General features: G+C 31.3%; 1 protein-coding gene across 1 annotated transcript in view; it reads left to right on the top strand.

Annotated features, from left to right (window-relative positions):
- Nucleotides 1-19,440, top strand: part of COL5A2 (collagen type V alpha 2 chain) — a 196,607-nt gene that overhangs the window by 130,908 nt on the left and 46,259 nt on the right. The window contains exons 17-25 of the mRNA XM_051986039.1: nt 2,062-2,106; nt 5,358-5,411; nt 12,401-12,499; nt 12,826-12,870; nt 12,984-13,082; nt 14,650-14,703; nt 14,954-15,061; nt 15,534-15,587; nt 19,134-19,232. Coding sequence (XP_051841999.1) covers nt 2,062-2,106; nt 5,358-5,411; nt 12,401-12,499; nt 12,826-12,870; nt 12,984-13,082; nt 14,650-14,703; nt 14,954-15,061; nt 15,534-15,587; nt 19,134-19,232 — 657 coding nt within the window. The remainder of the gene's footprint in view (nt 1-2,061; nt 2,107-5,357; nt 5,412-12,400; nt 12,500-12,825; nt 12,871-12,983; nt 13,083-14,649; nt 14,704-14,953; nt 15,062-15,533; nt 15,588-19,133; nt 19,233-19,440) is intronic.

The following is a 19,440-nucleotide window of genomic DNA, read 5'->3' on the forward strand; positions in this document are numbered from 1 at the left end:
GACTAAAGAAAATGATTCTAGAGAAATGTGTAGTACAGATATAAACAAGTATGATTCCTTTAATGGCCAGAAATTGCCCAGATATCATTTATAATTTCTTAAGTGCTGTCATCAGTTGAGTATAAGACCTGTGCTGTAGAGGAAAAGCGGGTTTCAAATCAGGGAATCCTTTAGGTCTTTCATCTCTTTTTCTTCCTAACTTCATAAGATGAAGTTGGTGAGAAAATTTCCCTGAAGTTCCATGAAGACAGTTTTTATGATGCAAGTTAATTATATTAGTAGAAAATCTGATTAAATGATGAATAATTTCAAGAATAAAATTTGTTTTCAATGAAACAAAAATGCAGTTAATTGGTTGATTGTGCTTTTCTTTACAATGCTACAAGAGACAACAATTTGGAATTATTTTAAAAATTCCATTGTGGCCTACCATATTCAGAAATTATTTCAATAATTTGTGATTTTATCCTTCTTTGAATGATATATTGGTATTTGAATTGTATTGAACTGCATATTTTTATTTTAAAAGTTTTGGAATAGACTTGATTTTTTTTTAAAAAGGAGGTCAACTTTGCACAGTGTAGTGACAACCGTTTCTAGCCAAGTATGAAAAGAAAGTGTGCTAGATTTAGATTCAGGGATGACACTTTGGGTCTCATTTTTTAATTTCATTGCTCATGTGAAATGAGTAAATTGAACTATGTGGCTTCCAAAGTCTCTTATACTTCTAAAATTATGATTCTATTTTTAAAAATCTTGCATCTTTGATACACATCTATTTCGGAATTTGTTATCTTAGATTCTTGATTTGTTCTTAGACCAAATTAAAAATAATAATAATAATAACAACAATAACAATGAACATTTATATAGTGCTTACTTACATGTTAAAAAATACTTTACAGTTATTATTTTATTTGATCATCATAAAAATCCTGGCAGGTTTGCGTTTTTATTATTCCTATTTTAGAAATGAAGAAACTGAAACAAAGAGGATAAGCATCACAAAAAGTCACAAAGCTAGTATATGTCTGAGATTTTACTCATCAGTCTACTCATACCAATTAAGAATTAGTCCAAATATTACATAAGAGCTAAAATCTAAATGCAAATCCCAATGAATGTTAGCCATAAACAGATCATCTTTCATTTTCACATGGGGCTTAAGAAACAGTGTGAATCATCCAGGAATTAAAGAAATGTGGTGGTTCTGTGAAAGATTTTGCCCTTAATAAGTATGCCATAGGTAAAATTAAGTTCAGTTTGAGAGTTGAGGTTTGATTCCAGTCATTTTTTGGACCAATTTCCCAAACCTTTGAATATATACAATTCATGGAGTTTCTACAACTGACTTTCTTTAGGAAGGATTAAGTGTTCATACAAGTCTTTTAGGATGCAAGAGATGTACCTTCACAATGTCTTATATTTTTTCAAAAAGTATATTTTAACTATTTATACAAATTCTCAGATTATTGTTATGAACTTAATATGAAGTTATTTCTCTGTTCTTAAAAATGAACAGGAAAATTTAATAATATATAAAGCCAGGATGGTCTGTTAAAAGAAAATTGCACAATTAGAATTGGCTTTATCACTTAGATGCCCTTGAGAGAATACAATTTTTCCCCTTAAATTATTCAATCTGTATAAAAAGGACCTTAAATTGCCTGAGTTAATCTGGATATTAAGAAGAATGAGGAATCCATGTTTATTGAGGCTTTTGAGCTTACTGAGTAGAAAGACTTATGCTAAAATATAAAGAATTATTAAATTCTTTTTTCTTTTTCTTTTTCTCAGTCTTTAACTATTCTTCATTAATATTACAAGTATAATTATAGTCATTCTTAGCATAACACCAATGAATTTTATGTATATTAAATCTCTGAGATTAGAATTTGATTTTTATTCATATTATTTTCAGCAAAATTAAATCTTTATTCTTTAAGGGAAAATAATCATATATGTGAAAATTATAAAGAAAATGTGTGAATGTCAGGTATCTCTTACCACAGAGGATATAATCTTTTTTTTTTTTTTTTACTATATATTATCCTTACTTAGGGACAACGTGGTGCTCATGGAATGCCTGGAAAACCTGGACCAATGGTGAGCTATAATTTCTCTCCATTTCCTTCTTTGTGGTTCTCCTTTCTAGTATTGAAAATATACTATTTTGATATTCTCTAGGGAACTTCATATTGTTCTAAAAATTATCATCTGTAATTATTAAAATGAAAAAGAATCTCATGATTTTTTATGGAGATTCTTTACATTATAATTAAATGTCAGTAAAATATATTTGTATTTTATTCTTTGAGGGAAGAAGCTATTATTTCTATTAGGAGAATTAGATTCAAAGCCAGAAATATGCCTGAGCCAGCTCAGGTTGGTAAGCCAATTGTTAATTTTTCAGTGTAACCATTTATATTTTAGAAACTGGCACTTAACTCCATATCAGGACTAATCCATTAATTATTTAGATTTAAGAAATTGTTAATAATGCAAATAAAAGTTATGAGTATGTATACATTGATTATCTACTTTCTCAAGGTGACTTGTTAGATATATGCCAGTTCACCCCAGTATTGTTTAACAAATATTTCTTGAGTTCAGTAAGTGAAGTCATTATCAGATGATATATTGATGATTGTAAGATAATAATAACAACAACTGCATTTTCAGGTTTGTAAAATGCTTTGTAGCCACTGTTTCTTTTAACTCACAACAACTCTGTTTATAGTTTAAGCAGAGAGTTTCATAGTCCCCTGACAAACCACCAAACACCTTGGAATTTTCTTTCTCTTATAAAATATGTTCTTGTAAACTAATTCCTTAACTAATTAATAACTATTAATAAATTCCTAGGCAAGGTTTAGATGTCTGCAGATCAGAAGACTCTCAAGAAACTAACCCAAGAAACTGACTGCTTTGATTTAATAGGTCACCAATAAGGATACTTGGGTGATTTCTGTAGTTGGCATTTTCCTTTGGAGCCATTTTATATTATTATTTTGAGATTATGTGAATTTTTCCCTCCTAAGACTTCTCTCCCAAGTGCACAGAAACTAATTCCACCACTGTGTCTTTCATGCCTTATGTTAGCTCTATTATCTTTCTTTTCTCCCCACCTACTCTTCCTCTTAAGACTTTCTTGTTTTGAAATGATTATCATTCCTTTTGCAATGTAGTCTCATTCTCAAGTTTTTCCTTCCCCAGAAATATGGTTTATTTGTTGCATTTCTCTATATAATTTAACTTACATAAATGACCTTTGTTTCTTACTTCCAGATCACCTATCTAAAAAACAGAAAAATTTTATATAAAATGGAGAGGTCTTATGAAGTTTGGTTATACACCAAGATATCTCTCCAATTCTTCCTCATATGAATGGTGGAGAATACTAAGTGTTTTGGTTTTTTTTTGTGTATATATATATATATATATATATATATATATACCCAAACACAACTATACACTTATTTTTATGCATACATATAGGTGTATAAATATAAATTTTCTGCAAATACACATGTTTGCAGTTATCTATTTAGATTTGTATATAGATACACACACACACACACACACACACATATATACATACATACATACCCATATCACACATACCCCATAAATAATCCCAGTTATTCCAGATATGGAAAGTTAAACTACATTCATATTGCTTTATGGATACATATCACATCTAGATTGGTAAAATGAAAAGGTATTCATGGGTAGTTCTTGTTTTTCTGTAAGATATTTAATTAAACACAAGAGTTTTTTTCTTTCTCATATTATCTTATGAATCAGGGTTAATTATAACATAGGAATAAGAGAGAAAATTTTTTATCTGATGAAAAATGTTAGCTAAAGTGCTACATGCATGTTGAAGTCTTCCTTGAAATGAAAAGCCATATATATAACATTTGTCTATCTAACTCACTAAACCAAGATATAGCTTTTAATAAATACATTTCAACAACTATTGTGATAATACTGTAACAATTGAGCTTAAGGTCATTAGCAGAAATGTTCTAAATGAATAGTTTATGAAACAGATTGTTCTTGTTGACTCAGTGAGCATAAGTTTAATTACAGAAAACATTTTTTCACAGTAATGTGATTGTATCGAGCTGCACAAAAAAGCATGCTATGTCAATATAATACTAAAGAAAGAAAATCTTTAAGAACATTACAGTGAATATTCATGACCATTATGTGCCACTATTTAGATACTTTAAAATATATAATATATACTAAATTACTTTTTATGTATACTAAGTCTAGAATATGACAGTATTTGAGTCTAATTACATGATAATTAATTCTCATTCTTTGCTGCTTCTGATAAGAGGAAATAAAATGGAAGGAACAAAGACATGCATGACCTAAAACTTTTTTATTTACTTCAGTGCTGTCAGATAAAATTCAAGGTGTCTAAAGAACAACATATTGTTCATGTTATTCTTTCCTTCAAACACTAATTCACTCTTTGAATAGAAGATTTTAGATTGTATTTAAAGATATGAATTGAGAAGAGATCTCTCTCTCTGTCTCTCTATCTTCAGGTCTATCTATTTACCTTCTCATTTGACTTATTTTATTCCCATAACAATTTTAAGGATAGAGGAAATAAAAAGTTTAGAAGAGTTAACAACTTGCTCATGGTCACATGGTTGGATGTCAGAGGTAGGATTTAGTATTTGAAAATATACCTCTTCTTATTTTAGATTGAGCTCTATTTCTAATTCTAGAATCATCTCTGTATATCATGAGCCTTAAATTGTCATCCAAATATCAGCTATTGTCCCTATATTATCCAATATAAAATTGAAGTTAACTGAGCTAATCAGTTCCCCAAGTTACATGTTTGAAATACCCAGATAATCATATTGACAACAGTTATCTAGTGATTTGAACTCTATTCTCAATATGATATTCAAATTATAAGTGCACCATAACTTTGGAAAAATTAGCAATTGATATCAACTTTGTTACCTAATGCTTAGTTGAGATTTTTAGAGCAAACATTTGACATTGAGATTCTATTTTTAAATACTTTGACTTGTGATTAATGATTTTCTTTCCTTAATATTGTTACAAATAACAGGGTTTCAACTAGAAAACTATATTGCCATAATCCTTAATTTCTTTTTTAGTATGTTTTAATTCCTTCTTAAGTATCATTATAGAAATGGAAGTTGTATATTATACATGAGAAGTAAGTTTAAGATAGAAAGCAAGAAAATTAATTGTTATATATTAACAATGTGTCAAAGTCCACAAAAAGATGCTTAAAAGCATGAATAACAACATATAATAACTATGTAAATGATTAATCAGTTTTTTTTTTTTTTTAGGGTCCACTTGGGATAACTGGCTCTGCTGGATTTCCAGGAAATCCTGGAATGAAGGTTAGAAGATTTTTAACTATATAGTTCTTTATGATGGGTTTACTCTAAAAGGAAATTTCTCATTTTATTAATAATATGGGATAACTTCTAAAGAAAGAATCTACAACATCTTCATTGGCCACTGTGTTGCTGCATAAGTAGAGAAAAAGGAATTGAATAAAGATAAATATAATTAAGGGGGAGTAGATTATGACTTTGTAATTCTATAGCTATTAATCTACGTTATGTGGTATCAGCTCATCTGATGAATTTGGATTATACTTCAGACAGTTGAGACAGTTGAATGGAATATCAATTTTAATTTGAATTGGAAATATGTACTTGTTACTGTGCCTGGTATTAATAAAGAGCACAGTGACCTTAAAAATGGGAATTTTAAATCAATTTAAATTTGCCAAGAAATTGTTTTCTCATGCAAGACTGGCTTTTTCTCTCCCTACCCACCCATATTTAATGGCCTTAATTTAAAAAAAAACAAAAACAAAAAAAAACTAAGTATACAAAGGAGGAGACTTGGCTCTATAAGTGGGCATGGATTAAAATGTTCCTTGAGAATGATTTCCATTTGTTGTGACTCATTATTTATTCATTTCTCCCATTAGTTTGGATGATATACACACGGATTATGGCCCAAAAGGATTTTAAGATGTTGAACTCAGTAAATATAATCAGAAAACAGCTGCAACACTTGGTTTTTTGAGTAATAGCACAGTGGGATTATCTCTACATACCTAGTTTTTCTTTAGCAATACATTACATTATCTACAGGGGGCCCCCTACTTGCGCACATAAAAGCCTGCTTTTGTAAATACATGCAATTTACATCCACATTCATAAGAATGAATTTAAAGAAAAACTTCTTTGATTATGACAGTTTGCCAAATACTTTAAAAAATGTGTGTCAAGAGAAGATTATACTAGTAGAGGTTGCTTTAGAGGACTGAGCTATAAATAAAAGATAAGATACAAATTTGCATTGATAGATGGAATTTTCAGGACTGGACCTAAACAAAGCCAATCTATATTTCCAAAATTTCTCTGTTTCAATATATGTAGAGGGCCAGAATTCTGTAGAACAAGGTGTTAACTTAATGGAATTGATGATATAATGGTTCTCTAGTTCACAGATATCTAGTATGATATAATGATAAAATCACTTTAGCTTGATATAATATAATCATTCTAGTTTGATATAATGATATAATCACTCTAGACTGGCTTATCCTCAGTATACTGTAATGATGTAATTGTAAGAGGGTATTTAAGGGCTGAGAGAAGTGGGGACAAAGTCAGACTCAGACTGAGACTAGTCTCAGTGAGGCTGGCAGACTGTCAGACTGCTGGAGGAGACTGAGTCAGATTATGACAGACATAGACTGTGAAGAAGACAGACTGTGAAGGAGACAATAAAGACTTTGGACTCTATCCTTCTCCATCTTCCTGGTGACTAACCTGCTGAGACCAAGAACCTTCTGGAGGACTCCAGAAAGCTAGCCCAAATATTACAAATATATATGCACAACACATTTATATGGTGCATATGCATACTCATACATATAATATACATGTATATATGTGTGTAGATAGAAGTACATATACATGAATTAACATGTAATAGATATATATTTATATATTATGTTTAATATATGTGAAGGAATGTGTTATATATATACACACATATATATGTATGCTTCTATGAATGTTCATTTACTTATATGATACAAGTTCAATTATGTATGTGTGAAAGATTAAAGGTATTTTCCCTTTTAAGGATTGAAGCATAAACTTTAGGGTTGTTTCTTCAATACTATGAAAAATATTTGTGATTTGATAAACATGGATGTATCCTTCCCTAACATGTATTCCAAATTCTCCATGGCTTGGGAATTTTTATAAATTGTGTCCAACAGCAACAAAAATTCTTCATCTGCATGCCATAATGTTTTTAAAAATCTTGTGAAACTTAGGTTAGTCCTTAGTAATAGAGTTCACTTTTGGAGCCACACTTTCAACTTGATTGTTCCTTCCTTCCTTCCTTCCTTCCTTCCTTCCTTCCTTCCTTCCTTCTTCCTTCCTTCCTTCCTTCCTTCCTTCCTTCCTTCTTTCCTTCCTTCCTTCCTTCCTTCTTTCCTTCCTTCCTTCCTTCCTTCCTTCTTTCCTTCTTCCTTCCTTTCTTTCTTTCATCTATCTATCTATCTATCTATCTATCTATCTATCTATCTATTTATCTATCTATCTATCAATCATTTATCTACCTACCTATTCAAGAACCTAGAAACACATCCAGTTGCTTGCAATGATGGGACAGGTTAAAATAAGGATTTAGTAGAGAAGGAGAGAATTTAGCAAGCAAAAAATGCCAAGTCATGGGGTCTTTTAAGAATATGAGATATTTTCTAAATCCACTTTTTACTTTTAAAATTAATTTGTCAAATGTAAAGTAAAATTTAAAGAAAGATAAAATTAAGTTCTTTGAGAAAAAAAATTAAGTTTTTGAGAAAAATTGGTTAAATGTAGCCATTCTTATTTGAAATAAGAAATGTCCTCGAAAGCCCTATGATGATCCTAAATATTTATTCAAAATTTTAAATAAATAAAAAACTGGATCAGATCCAAGGAATCCTCCTTACTTACTAGTGAGTCATGACCTAATTCTGCATCTGGTATGCCTTTGTGCATCTCTGCATTGGTCCTCTGCTGCTAATTATTTAGTTCCAATACCTGCTTGAAGAATTAATCCCTAACAAACAGTCCCTAACTTCCTTGACCTACCCACTCTTTCCTTATTAAATTCCAATCCTGGATTTCTCTGCCATACATTCTTAGTCACATGACTGAGAATGAGGTAAGATTTTTCTCTGCCTAGATTAGGCCCTCTACAAGTGCCTTCCTCTTTTCTTTCATCAGATTAGGATCTTCAATCAACCGCCCCATTATTCAAGTCTTTCTACTAATGGATTCCTTCTTTATAACATTCTGACATGACCAACTCCTCCCAATCTCAAAAAAAAAAAAAAAATAACAAAAAACTTCATTAGGCATCACATATTTGAAGCTATCCTCTTATTTCTTTCCTAGCTTACTCTTTCAGTATCCTAGAATAGCTTTCTACACTCTTTTTCCATTACCAGTACTACTTCTCAGTCTTTTTCAATCTAGCTTTTCAGTTCATTCATTACTTTACTAAAACTCTTACCTCCAAAGTGACCAATGATCCCTTAATTGTTAATTGTAAAATATAATTTTATTTTTTTCAGCTTTCATCCCAATTATTCAATCTGCCACACTGACACTCAACCAACTTCTCTTCAATTCTCTCCTCTTGGAAAAAAATATAAATAATATTTATAATATAATAAGAAGAATATAATTCTTCTGTTTTTTTCCTTACCTTTCTGACACCTCCTTCATAGTCTTCTTGCTAGCTAATTATCTATATCATGCCCTTTGACATGGATAATCCCTAAGGATTTAATTATTATTCCTATGCAGATGACTAATAAATCTCTATCTCTCCCTGGAACTTCAAGTCACATTACTGAGTACCTACTGGATATTTGAAACTGAATGTTCTGGATACATTTCAAAGTCAATATATCCAAAGTAGAACTTAATATCTTGCTCTCCAAATGAACTTCTTTCAAATACTGTTATTTCTGCTGAATTTATTGCCTTCCTTTCTTTCCTTCCTGCTTCTCAGGCTTATAACCTCAATGTTATCATTACTTTTCCTCATCTTATATAGCTAATCAATTAACAAACATTTTTATCTACATGAAAATCTCTTTTGTCTGACTCATCTCTACTTATACAGATACCATTTTGATTTCAATATCTTAGTGTCCCTCATGTAGTCTATTGCATTGTTTTCCTAATTGATCTCCCTGCTTTTAGATTTTTCTCATCCACTCCCTTATCCAACATATCTGCCAAAGTCATTTTCTTTATGTAAAGATATGACTACTAAAAACCACCCCCACTTAAGAAATTCCAGTGAATCTGCCTCATGGATAAGAAATATAAATCATTCTATTTATCTTTTAATGCTTTTTTTTCAATATTTATCTGAGCCTTTTTGGAAAATAATATTTTAAAAAGTATTTTTTGATCCAATCTTTGTTCTGTTGCATATAATGTACGTCTATCTCCCATCTCCATTCCTTTGTATTGTCCATCTCTCTTGAATATATTTCTTCTTTGCCCTTTGCTTCACAGAATACATCTTTTCCTTTAAGGTCAAGCTAAGATACCACCTTCTCCAAAGCCTTTCCTGAGCTCTACTCCAACTTGTATTTCCTTTCCCCTCTAGCTAGTATTAAATTAGCTTGTTATTTATTTGCATTTGTTCTCTTTATTCTGTAAATGTATATATGGATGTATATGCACACATATACATCCATACCCACACTTAAAACACATGCATATATATCGAATACATATGTACATATATATGTATATATACATATACATACATGATGGACATGGCTCTCTTCAGCCATGCACAGTCTTCTGTTCAGATATATTAGCATGTAAGATCCTTGACAATAGGGATTAAGTTTATATTCCAAACATCTAGAAGAACATGCAGCATATAGTAGATGCTTAATAAATGCTTTATTTACTGGTTGCATACAACTCAGTTAGTTTTTGACTTCACCCTTGGCTTGAACCTTTCCATTTAATTTCAGAAAGCACTTTCTATGGATTGGATACATACAAAGGACTTTATCATGCACAAAGGATATAAAAACAGTTCACTTAGATTCAAGGCTGTAATATATTTATTTCATCCTTGTGTTGAGGGTAATCATATGTCTATAACAAGGGAGAGTGTTATAATTGTCAAGTAAAGCTTTAGATAAAGTGCTGTAGAATTTTTGAGAAAAAATATTTTAAATTGTATGTTTAGGTATGTATATGCAAGTATGTATATTTATATAATGCTCTTTGGATACTCTTAACAAGATTATAAACTCTTTAGGGCAGGAATTATAATTTAACACAACCTTGAAAGTCTTTTAGAGCTTTATTTAGCTTTTTTTATTTAGCACTTTATTTAGTGCTCTGCAAAAAATGGATGCTCATATGTATACTGCATTATATCCAATTATATTGTTTTTCTGCTAAGGAACTGCTTCATAGATACCTTAATCCTTTGGTAAAGATTTGGCTACAGGGAGAGCAGCTTAAATAATTCCCCTTGCATACGATTTAATACAAATTCAGTTCTCCAGTGTTTTACAATGTAGAATATGAAGATGTACATGCATAAATAAAAATTTGGCTAAATTCTAGCACTGAGAATATGCCCATTAGGGACATATGGTATTCATTAATTTATTCATTTTTAAAGCAAACGAATAAAAAAAGCCTGATTACTGTATAATTTGTAAAATTTTATCATGGTTACTGTAGGACATAAAAGACAGTGCCCTTACTTTCTTTTTAAAATTTTTTTATTATAGCTTTTTATATATAAAACATATTCATGGGTAATTTTTCAACATTGACCCTTGCAAAACCTTCTGTTTCAACTTTTCCCCTTCTTACCTCCACCCCCTCCCCTAGATGGCAGGTAGTCCCATACATGTTAAATATATTAAAGTATGTGTTAAATACAATATATGTATGCATATTTATATAATTATCTTGTTGCACAAGAAAGATCGGGTTTAGAAAGAAGGTAAAAATAAACTGGGAGGAAAAAACAAAAATACAAGCAAACAATAACAGAAAGAGTGGAAATGTTATGTTGTGGCCCATATTCATTTCCCAGTGTTCTTTCTCTGGGTATAGCTGGTTCTGTTCATTACAGATCAATTGGAACTGATTTGGATCCTCTCATTGCTGAAGAGAGCCATGTCCATCAGAACTGAACATCATATGGTCATTTCTTATAGAACCGTAATATTCCATACCATTCATATACCACAATTTATTCAGCCATTCTCCAATTGATGGGCATCCCTCTAATTTCCAGTTTCTAGCCACTACAAAAAGGACTGCCACAAACATTTTTATACATATCGGTCCCTTTTCCTCCTTTAATATCTCTTTGGGATATAAACCCAGTAGTAACACTGCTGGATCAAAGAGTATGCACAGTTTGATAACTTTTTGAGCATAGTTCCAAATTGCTCTCCAGAATAGTTGGATCCATTCACAACTCCTCCAACAATGCATCAGTGTCCCAGTTTTCCCACATCCCCTCCAACATCCGTCATTATCTTTGCCTGTCATTTTAGCCAATCTGACAGGGGTGTAGTGGTATCTCAGAGTTGTCTTAATTTTCATTCCTCTGATCAACAATTATTTGGAGCACCTTTTCATCTGACTAGAAAGAGTTTCAATTTCATCATCTGAAAATTGTTCATATCCTTCGACCATTTATCAATTGGACAGTGCCCTTACTTTCAAGAAATTTATAGATGCGAGAAGTATTGTACACAAATATCCAGAAGAGAAATTAAAATTAAAATGCATACAACAAATTAAAAAAAAATTATCATGATAGTTCAGAAAATGGAAAGTTCTTATCTAATTAGAGGATTACTCTACTCATTCATTTAGGAGTAGAGTGAGAGCAGAATTAAAGAAGTCTTTATGAGGAGGTGGTGTTTGAGATAGTTCTTTAAGAGAAGCAGAAATTTGACAAGTTGAAATTTGAAAAATTATAGGTAGAGAGAATAGCATGAACCACAGCTTTGAAAGAAGAAAGCATAGGGCATTTATGATCCTCTAAGATAAACACCTACAATGGATGCTTCATTGAATGAAAGACAACAGGCATTCTAGGCAAACCAAGGAAACAAAAGCCAATCCCTGACCTATCATGTATTGCTAAATAATCGCATCAGGTATAGATGCAGATTGTGTTGATTTCAGTGTGGTGCCTTTACTTTGGATTTGCACTTTAAACTTCTATTATCTTCTTTACTTCCTGCCTATATAGAATATTTGGTCTGCTAATCTTTCATATATCTCAATAGGGTGAAGCAGGTCCCACTGGAGCACGTGGACCTGAAGGTCCTCAGGGACAGAGAGGTGAAACAGGACCTCCAGGACCAGTTGGATCTCAGGGCCTCCCTGTAAGTTTTTAAGGAACAATATTGTAACCCATTGAACAGAGTAGTATATTTTGAAGTTTGATTTTTTTAAAATAAAGGATAAATTCAATATTTCTTTCCTAAAACCTCTTTGATCTTAGTATAATCAAATTTAAAAGAGAAAATGAAAAGCATGTTTTGAGGAGTTTTGGGAGTTTTGAATATTAAGAGTACTAGTAATTAGACATAAATGATTTTTTTTGTAAATGTATTTTAATTTTTGTCTCTTTCCTTACTTTCTAAGAGTCGTTTTTGTGTTTCCATTGACATAGTGATTTTCAGGTAATTTTGAAATTTTTTTAAAATAGGGAACAGTGGGAACTGATGGCACACCTGGTGCAAAAGGGCCAACGGTAAGTTCTTAAGTGAAATGCATATGAAATTTAAACTCAAGGTTTTTGTTTTGATGGCAAAACTTTAGTCTTCTCTCTTACTTTGCTTATTATAACATGTCTCGCTTTTATAGGGTTCTCCAGGTACTTCAGGTCCTCCTGGCTCTACAGGACCTCCTGGTTCTCCAGGACCTCAGGGCAGCACAGGTCAACCTGGAATTCGAGGCCAAACGGTAAAGTTGTTTGGAAATATTTATCGTCTTAATGGTTCATGAAACTAAGAAGGCTAACAGAAACAATGTATAACATGGTTCAATTCACTATATAAAATCACAATAATATAAATAATGAAAACCAAGGGTTTTCATATCTGTAAAATGAAAAATTGAAGAGTTGATTTTCAGTGTCTATTTTTGCATTCTGAGAAAGTCATTTATTTAGTAAGTATAATGTAGCCTACTTTAATACATGACTAAAATATCTTTGTAAAATTTAAAAAATAATATCATTTCAATGATGTTCATTCAATTTTATAGGTAGCTAAATTAAAAAAAATTATAATCTCCTAATATTTGGATGTTTTAGAGACATGTTTACTGACATTTTTTTCTTTTTCTTAAAATAGCTTAAATGGTTTATTCCAACAAGTTGTCTACCTTGAATCATAAGCAATTTAATTTCCAAAAGAAATAACTTTCACTGAGGCAAAGATAATTTCTTTATCTCTACTGGTTTTATGAGAAATACTTCAGCAGCTTTAGTAGAGATTAATACCTTTAAGCATTTGTGCTCATTTAAATATAATTTAACCTGATTTTAATGAGTATATTAAATATATATTAAAATATAATACTATAATTTTAGTATAGTTCTTAATTCTTTGAGTTTATATATTCTGTCATCTAGTTAGTTTGATCATCCATCAGAAGTTTTTCCAACTATTATTGTTTTACACTATTTTCTGAGAATTACTGATATTGTTAATTTGTCTAAATTGAAGGAAAAGAAGCTTCATCAAATGTAAAACAAGATATTATTTTATGAGAGAGCACAAAAAAGAAAACTACACTATGGATCCATTCTTGCTTTGTCCCAAGAAATTGTTCAGTAGAATTACTAAAATTCCCCCATTATAAACACGCCTCTAAATAGTTAATTAATAATTTTTAATGTGAATGAACAAATCCATTGATTAAAATAATTATCAGGGATGTTATTCATAGTTGTTATGATTACTTTTAATTTAAACCAAAAGAAAACAAGTTCATATATATAAAAGCTGTGAGAAAATAATTGGGTATTTCACCAAATTGTATTAAATTTTATGTGTACTCAATCTTCCCAGCTTTCAGGATTTAAAAAAAAATATTATTCATATATCTTATTTGGGAAGCAGCTTGACTTATTAAAGAGAAGGCTGGCCTTGTAGTCAAGAAAAGATGGAGTCAGGTGCTGCTGTAAAACCACTTTATGAAAAGGAGTAAATTGCCTTAACTTTTCAGTTTTCTAGGCAACCCTTTCAAACTATGATTTTCAGAAAAGCTAAAAAGCCATTATGTAAAAAGAAGATAAAGTAGATTGTAAACTACTTGATTAGGGGTGTATTTGGATATTCTTATCTTTGTATCCCTGGCATACTACTTTGTACATAATAGGTGCTTAATATATAAATACTTGTTGATTTAAATGGAAATAAGTGAGAGGTATAATTTTAATTCGATTCTTGTTCTACTATAAATATATCCATTTGGGTTGTTTGGTGCATTTGATTTCTTTTAAATATTAAGATTTTTATTTCAGGGAGATCCTGGAGTGCCAGGCTTCAAAGGAGAAGCAGGTCCAAAAGGTGAACCGGTAAGTCAAAAAATATTTGAAGTTCAAATCAGACTGGCTACTTTTCTTGAATTGCATAGATTAACTATGATAAAATTTGGACCAGCTCAAAGTCTATCAAATGTCAGAAAGAGTTGAAAATACTTCATGAACTCTAAAATTTAATAACATAACATAGTTTGTAATATATTGATTTATTGTATTTACTGCATTAAAACAATCATATTCGCCAAAGCTCAGTTTTACATGTGATTTTTTATGTCTTCCATAGGGCCCACATGGCATTCAGGGTCCAATAGGTCCAATTGGTGAAGAGGGAAAAAGAGGTCCTAGAGGAGACCCAGGAACTGTTGGTCCTCCAGGTCCAGTAGGAGAAAGGGTAAGGAAGATATAAGTAATCCTTTTAAGCACTTGGGAAGATACTTTGTACATATTATTTATAAATTATATATATTTTATACATACTTATTTAGTATGTTTCATATTATCATATATGCAATAAACATATTGTATATTATTAAATATTATTATATTATGTAATAATATATTTATGCTGATACACAGTAATTCTAGAACTATAATGTTGATTTAAAATTATTCTAATAAAAAGTTTAAAAGCCCTGTATATTTCAGAAAGTTTTTGACAGCAATGCTTCTAAATTTTATGTCTTTTTCTGAATCCAATGATTTATTTGATTTTTAAAAAAGATTTTAAAAGAATTTTAGATTCCAGCTCTTTAGAGCTTTATAGAAATATAGAAATTTTTGATATTGGAATAAAATCAAGGTTTTAAAAAATATCAAATTAGAAGGAAAAAAATAAATTCAGAAAGATCTTTTTTCATTTTCAGGGCTCTCCTGGCAATCGTGGTTTTCCTGGTTCTGATGGCTTGCCTGGACCAAAGGTGAATAATCTGATTAATGAAAAATTATTGTTTTAGGAAAGTAGTATCCTCAAGTGTCATTCAATATAAATGAACCTATTTCTTTCTTTTTTTTTTTAAAAAAAATTATAACTTTTTATTGACAGAACATATGCATGGGTAATTTTTTACAACGTTATCCCTTGCACTCACTTCTGTTTCGACTTTTCCCTTCCCTCCCTCCACTCTCTCCCCTAAATGGCAGCAGTCTCATACATGTTAAATATGTTATAGTATATCCTAGATATAATATATGTGTGCAGAATCATACAATTCTCTTGTTGTACAAGAAGAATTGGATTCATAAGGTAAAAATAACCTGGGAAGAAAAATGAAAATGCAAATGTTCTCATTCATTTCCCAGTGTTCCTTCTCTGGGTGTAGCTGGTTCTGTCTATCATTGATCAATTGGAACTGAATTAGATCTTCTCTTTGTGGAAGATATCCACTTCCATCAGAATACATCCTCATACAGTATCTTTGTTGAAGTGTATAATGATCTCCTAGTTCTGCTCATTTCACTTGGCATCAGTTCATGTAAGTCTCTCCAAGCCTCTCTGTATTCATCCTGCTGGTCATTTCTTACAGAACAATAATATTCTATAACATTCATATACCACAATTTACCCAGCAATTCTTCAATTGATGGGCATCCATTTAATTTCTAGTTTCTAGCCACTACAAACAGGGCTGCAACAAACATTTAGGCACATACAGGTCCCTTTCCCTTCTTTAGTATTTCTTTGGGATAAGCCCAGTAGTAGCACTGCTGGATCAAAGGGTATGCACAGTTTGATAACTTTTGAAGCATAATTCCAGATTGCTCTCCAGAATGGTTGGATTCATTCACAACTCCACCAACAATGCATCAGTGTCCCAGTTTTCCCGCATTCCCTCCAACATTCATCATTATTTTTTCCTGTCATCTTAGCCAATCTGACAGATGTGTAGTGGTATCTCAGAGTTGTCTTAATTTGCATTCCTCTGATCTACAATGATTTGGAACACCTTTTCATATGAATAGAAATAATTTCAATTTCATCATCTGAAAATTGTCTGTTCATATCCTTTGACCACTTATCAATTGGAGAATGGCTTGATTTCTTATAGAGTCAATTCTCTATATATTTTGGAAATGAGGCCTTTATCAGAACCTTTAACTATAAAAATGTTTTCCCAGTTTGTTGCTTCCCTTCTAATCTTGTTTGCATTAGTTTTGTTTGTACAAAGGCTTTTTAATTTGATTTAATCAAAATTTTCTATATTGTGATCAATAATCATTTCTAGTTTTTCTTTGGTCACAAATTCCTTCCTCCTCCACAAGTCTAAGAGGTAAACTATCCTATGTTCCTCTAATTTATTTATAATCTCGTTCTTTATGCCTAAATCATGAAACCATTTTGATCTTATCTTGGTGTATGGTGTTAAGTGTGGGTCCATGCTTAATTTCTGACATATTAATTTCCAGTTTTCCCAGCAGTTTTTGTCAAATAGTGAATTTTTATCCCAAAAGTTGTGATCTTCGGGTTTGTCAAACACTAGATTGCTATAGTTGACTATTTTGTCCTGTGGAACCTAACCTATTCCATTGATCAATTAGTCTGTTTCTTAGCCAATACCAAATGGTTTTGGTGACTGCTGCTTTATATATATAGTTTTAGATCAGATACAGCTAGGCCACCTTCATTTGATTTTTTTTCATTAATTCCCTTGAAATTCTTGACCTTTTGTTCTTCCATATGAATTTTGTTGTTATTTTTTCTAGGTCATTAAAATAGTTTCTTGGGAATCTGATTGGTATAACACTAAATAAATACATTAGTTTAGGGAGTATTGTCATTTTTATTATATTTGCTCAGCCTATCCAAGAGCATTTAATATTTTTCCAATTATTTAAGTCTGACTTCATTTGTGTGGAAAGTGTTTTGTAATTTTGCTCATACAATTCCTGACTTTCCTTTGGTAGATAGATTCCCAAATATTTTATGCTATTGACAGTTATTTTAAATGGAATTGCTCTTTGTATCTCTTGCTGTTGGATTTTGTTGGTGATGTATAAAAATGCTGAGGATTTATGTGGATTTATTTTGTATCCTGCAATTTGCTAAAGTTGTGAATTATTTCTAATAGCTTTTTAGTAGAATCTCTGGGGTTCTCTAAGTATACCATCATATCATCTGCAAAGAGTGATAATTTGGTTTTCTTATTGCCTAATCTAATTCCTTTAATCTCTTTCTCAACTCTTATTGCCAAAGCTAGCATTTCTAATACAATATTGAATAATGATGGTGATAGTGGGCAATGTTGTTTCACTCCTGATCTTACTGGGCATGTAAATGAACCTATTTCTAATGGAATTTAAAGTTCTTAATCCAGATTGTTACCAATAATAATTAATTATACATGTGGTGATTTTGATGTGGTTCTAATGGTAGAGAATTGAGGTGTGAGAATTGATGTGGGAATCCCCTCTTTGTTTGGAAGTGCAGGTCCACAGTGAAAGAATTTGTGAACCTGAAATCTCAGTGGCAAAAAAGGAAGTTTTATTTTTCACTAAGAAGCTTTCTCTTAGCAGAGAAATCTCTAAATAAGGAGATTTGCAAAGAATATGTTAACAGGAACCTATTTTATGAGCAAATCTTGGGGGCTGGGGGCAGTCTGAGCTGATTATTAGACCAAGATCTCCCAATTGAATGAGATCACTTTGAAGGCTTTTCCCCCAGAATTTGTAATTTCTTGAATGGGGATCCAGCTACCCAAAAGGCCAATGGGGGATGATTTGCCTTAGAAAAGGCTCCTCTGGAAAGTATGCCCCCTCCCAAACTCTCTAGACTCTGCATCTCCCTTTTTTTACAGATCAAAGGGAACACAGTTTCAGAATGATTATTTTATAGATTAAAGGAGACACAGTTTCAGAGTTAACCCCAACATTTTAAGGTTTGCAAAGTACTTTACATATTTTATTTCATTTGATCCTCACAACTATCCTGTGAGATAGATATTATTATTATCTAGATAAAGAAACTGAGGCTGAATCTAAGGGAGATGCTCAGGGTGACACAGCTATTATGTATCTGAGGCAGTATTCAAACTCACATTTTCCTGACCCCAAGTCTATCCATTGCCCCACTGTTCTGTCTCTAGGTTGATCCCTTTAGTCACTGTCAGTAATTCTAGGACTAGGAATGCAAGATAAATCCCTATTTCTAAGGTCCCATAGTTACTAGATTGGGGGAAGCATAAAAGAGAAGTTGGAGACATGTTTCAGACATGTTCTAGGGACAATTGTAGGCCAATGATAACATTTGGTTTAACAGCTATATTTTAATATAATTTTAGAATTATTTTATATATTTACATTTTTTTATTTTTCTTTAACAGATATGTACTTTTTATTGTAGTGATAAAAAATGGGGATTACTTCTATAACTAAATTAAACATGCACTTTTATCATATTTGTGCCAACTGAAATCAGCCTAACAACAAAATATGAATGTAATGTAATGTAAATGTTTCATTTTGTATAGGGAGCACAAGGAGAGCGTGGTCCAGCAGGTTCTTCAGGACCCAAAGGAGGTCAAGGTGATCCAGGGCGTACAGGCGAACCTGGTCTTCCAGGAGCAAGGGTAAGAAAATAGAAATTATTTTCTCTAACTTCGAATAATTATCAGTATTTTTGTTCTTTATGTCTTCAAAATCATTGTATGTTGAAATGAGTTTTTATTTCACTGTTCTTGTGTTTTCATTGTGGATTTAGCATTTTAAAAATTACTCATTTTTCCAATCACCTGTGGGAAAGCTTTTTAAAGTATTTCATAATTGAGAGATTTGTTT

Source organism: Antechinus flavipes, chromosome 3 (assembly GCF_016432865.1).
Source record: "Antechinus flavipes isolate AdamAnt ecotype Samford, QLD, Australia chromosome 3, AdamAnt_v2, whole genome shotgun sequence".
NCBI lineage: Eukaryota > Metazoa > Chordata > Mammalia > Dasyuromorphia > Dasyuridae > Antechinus > Antechinus flavipes.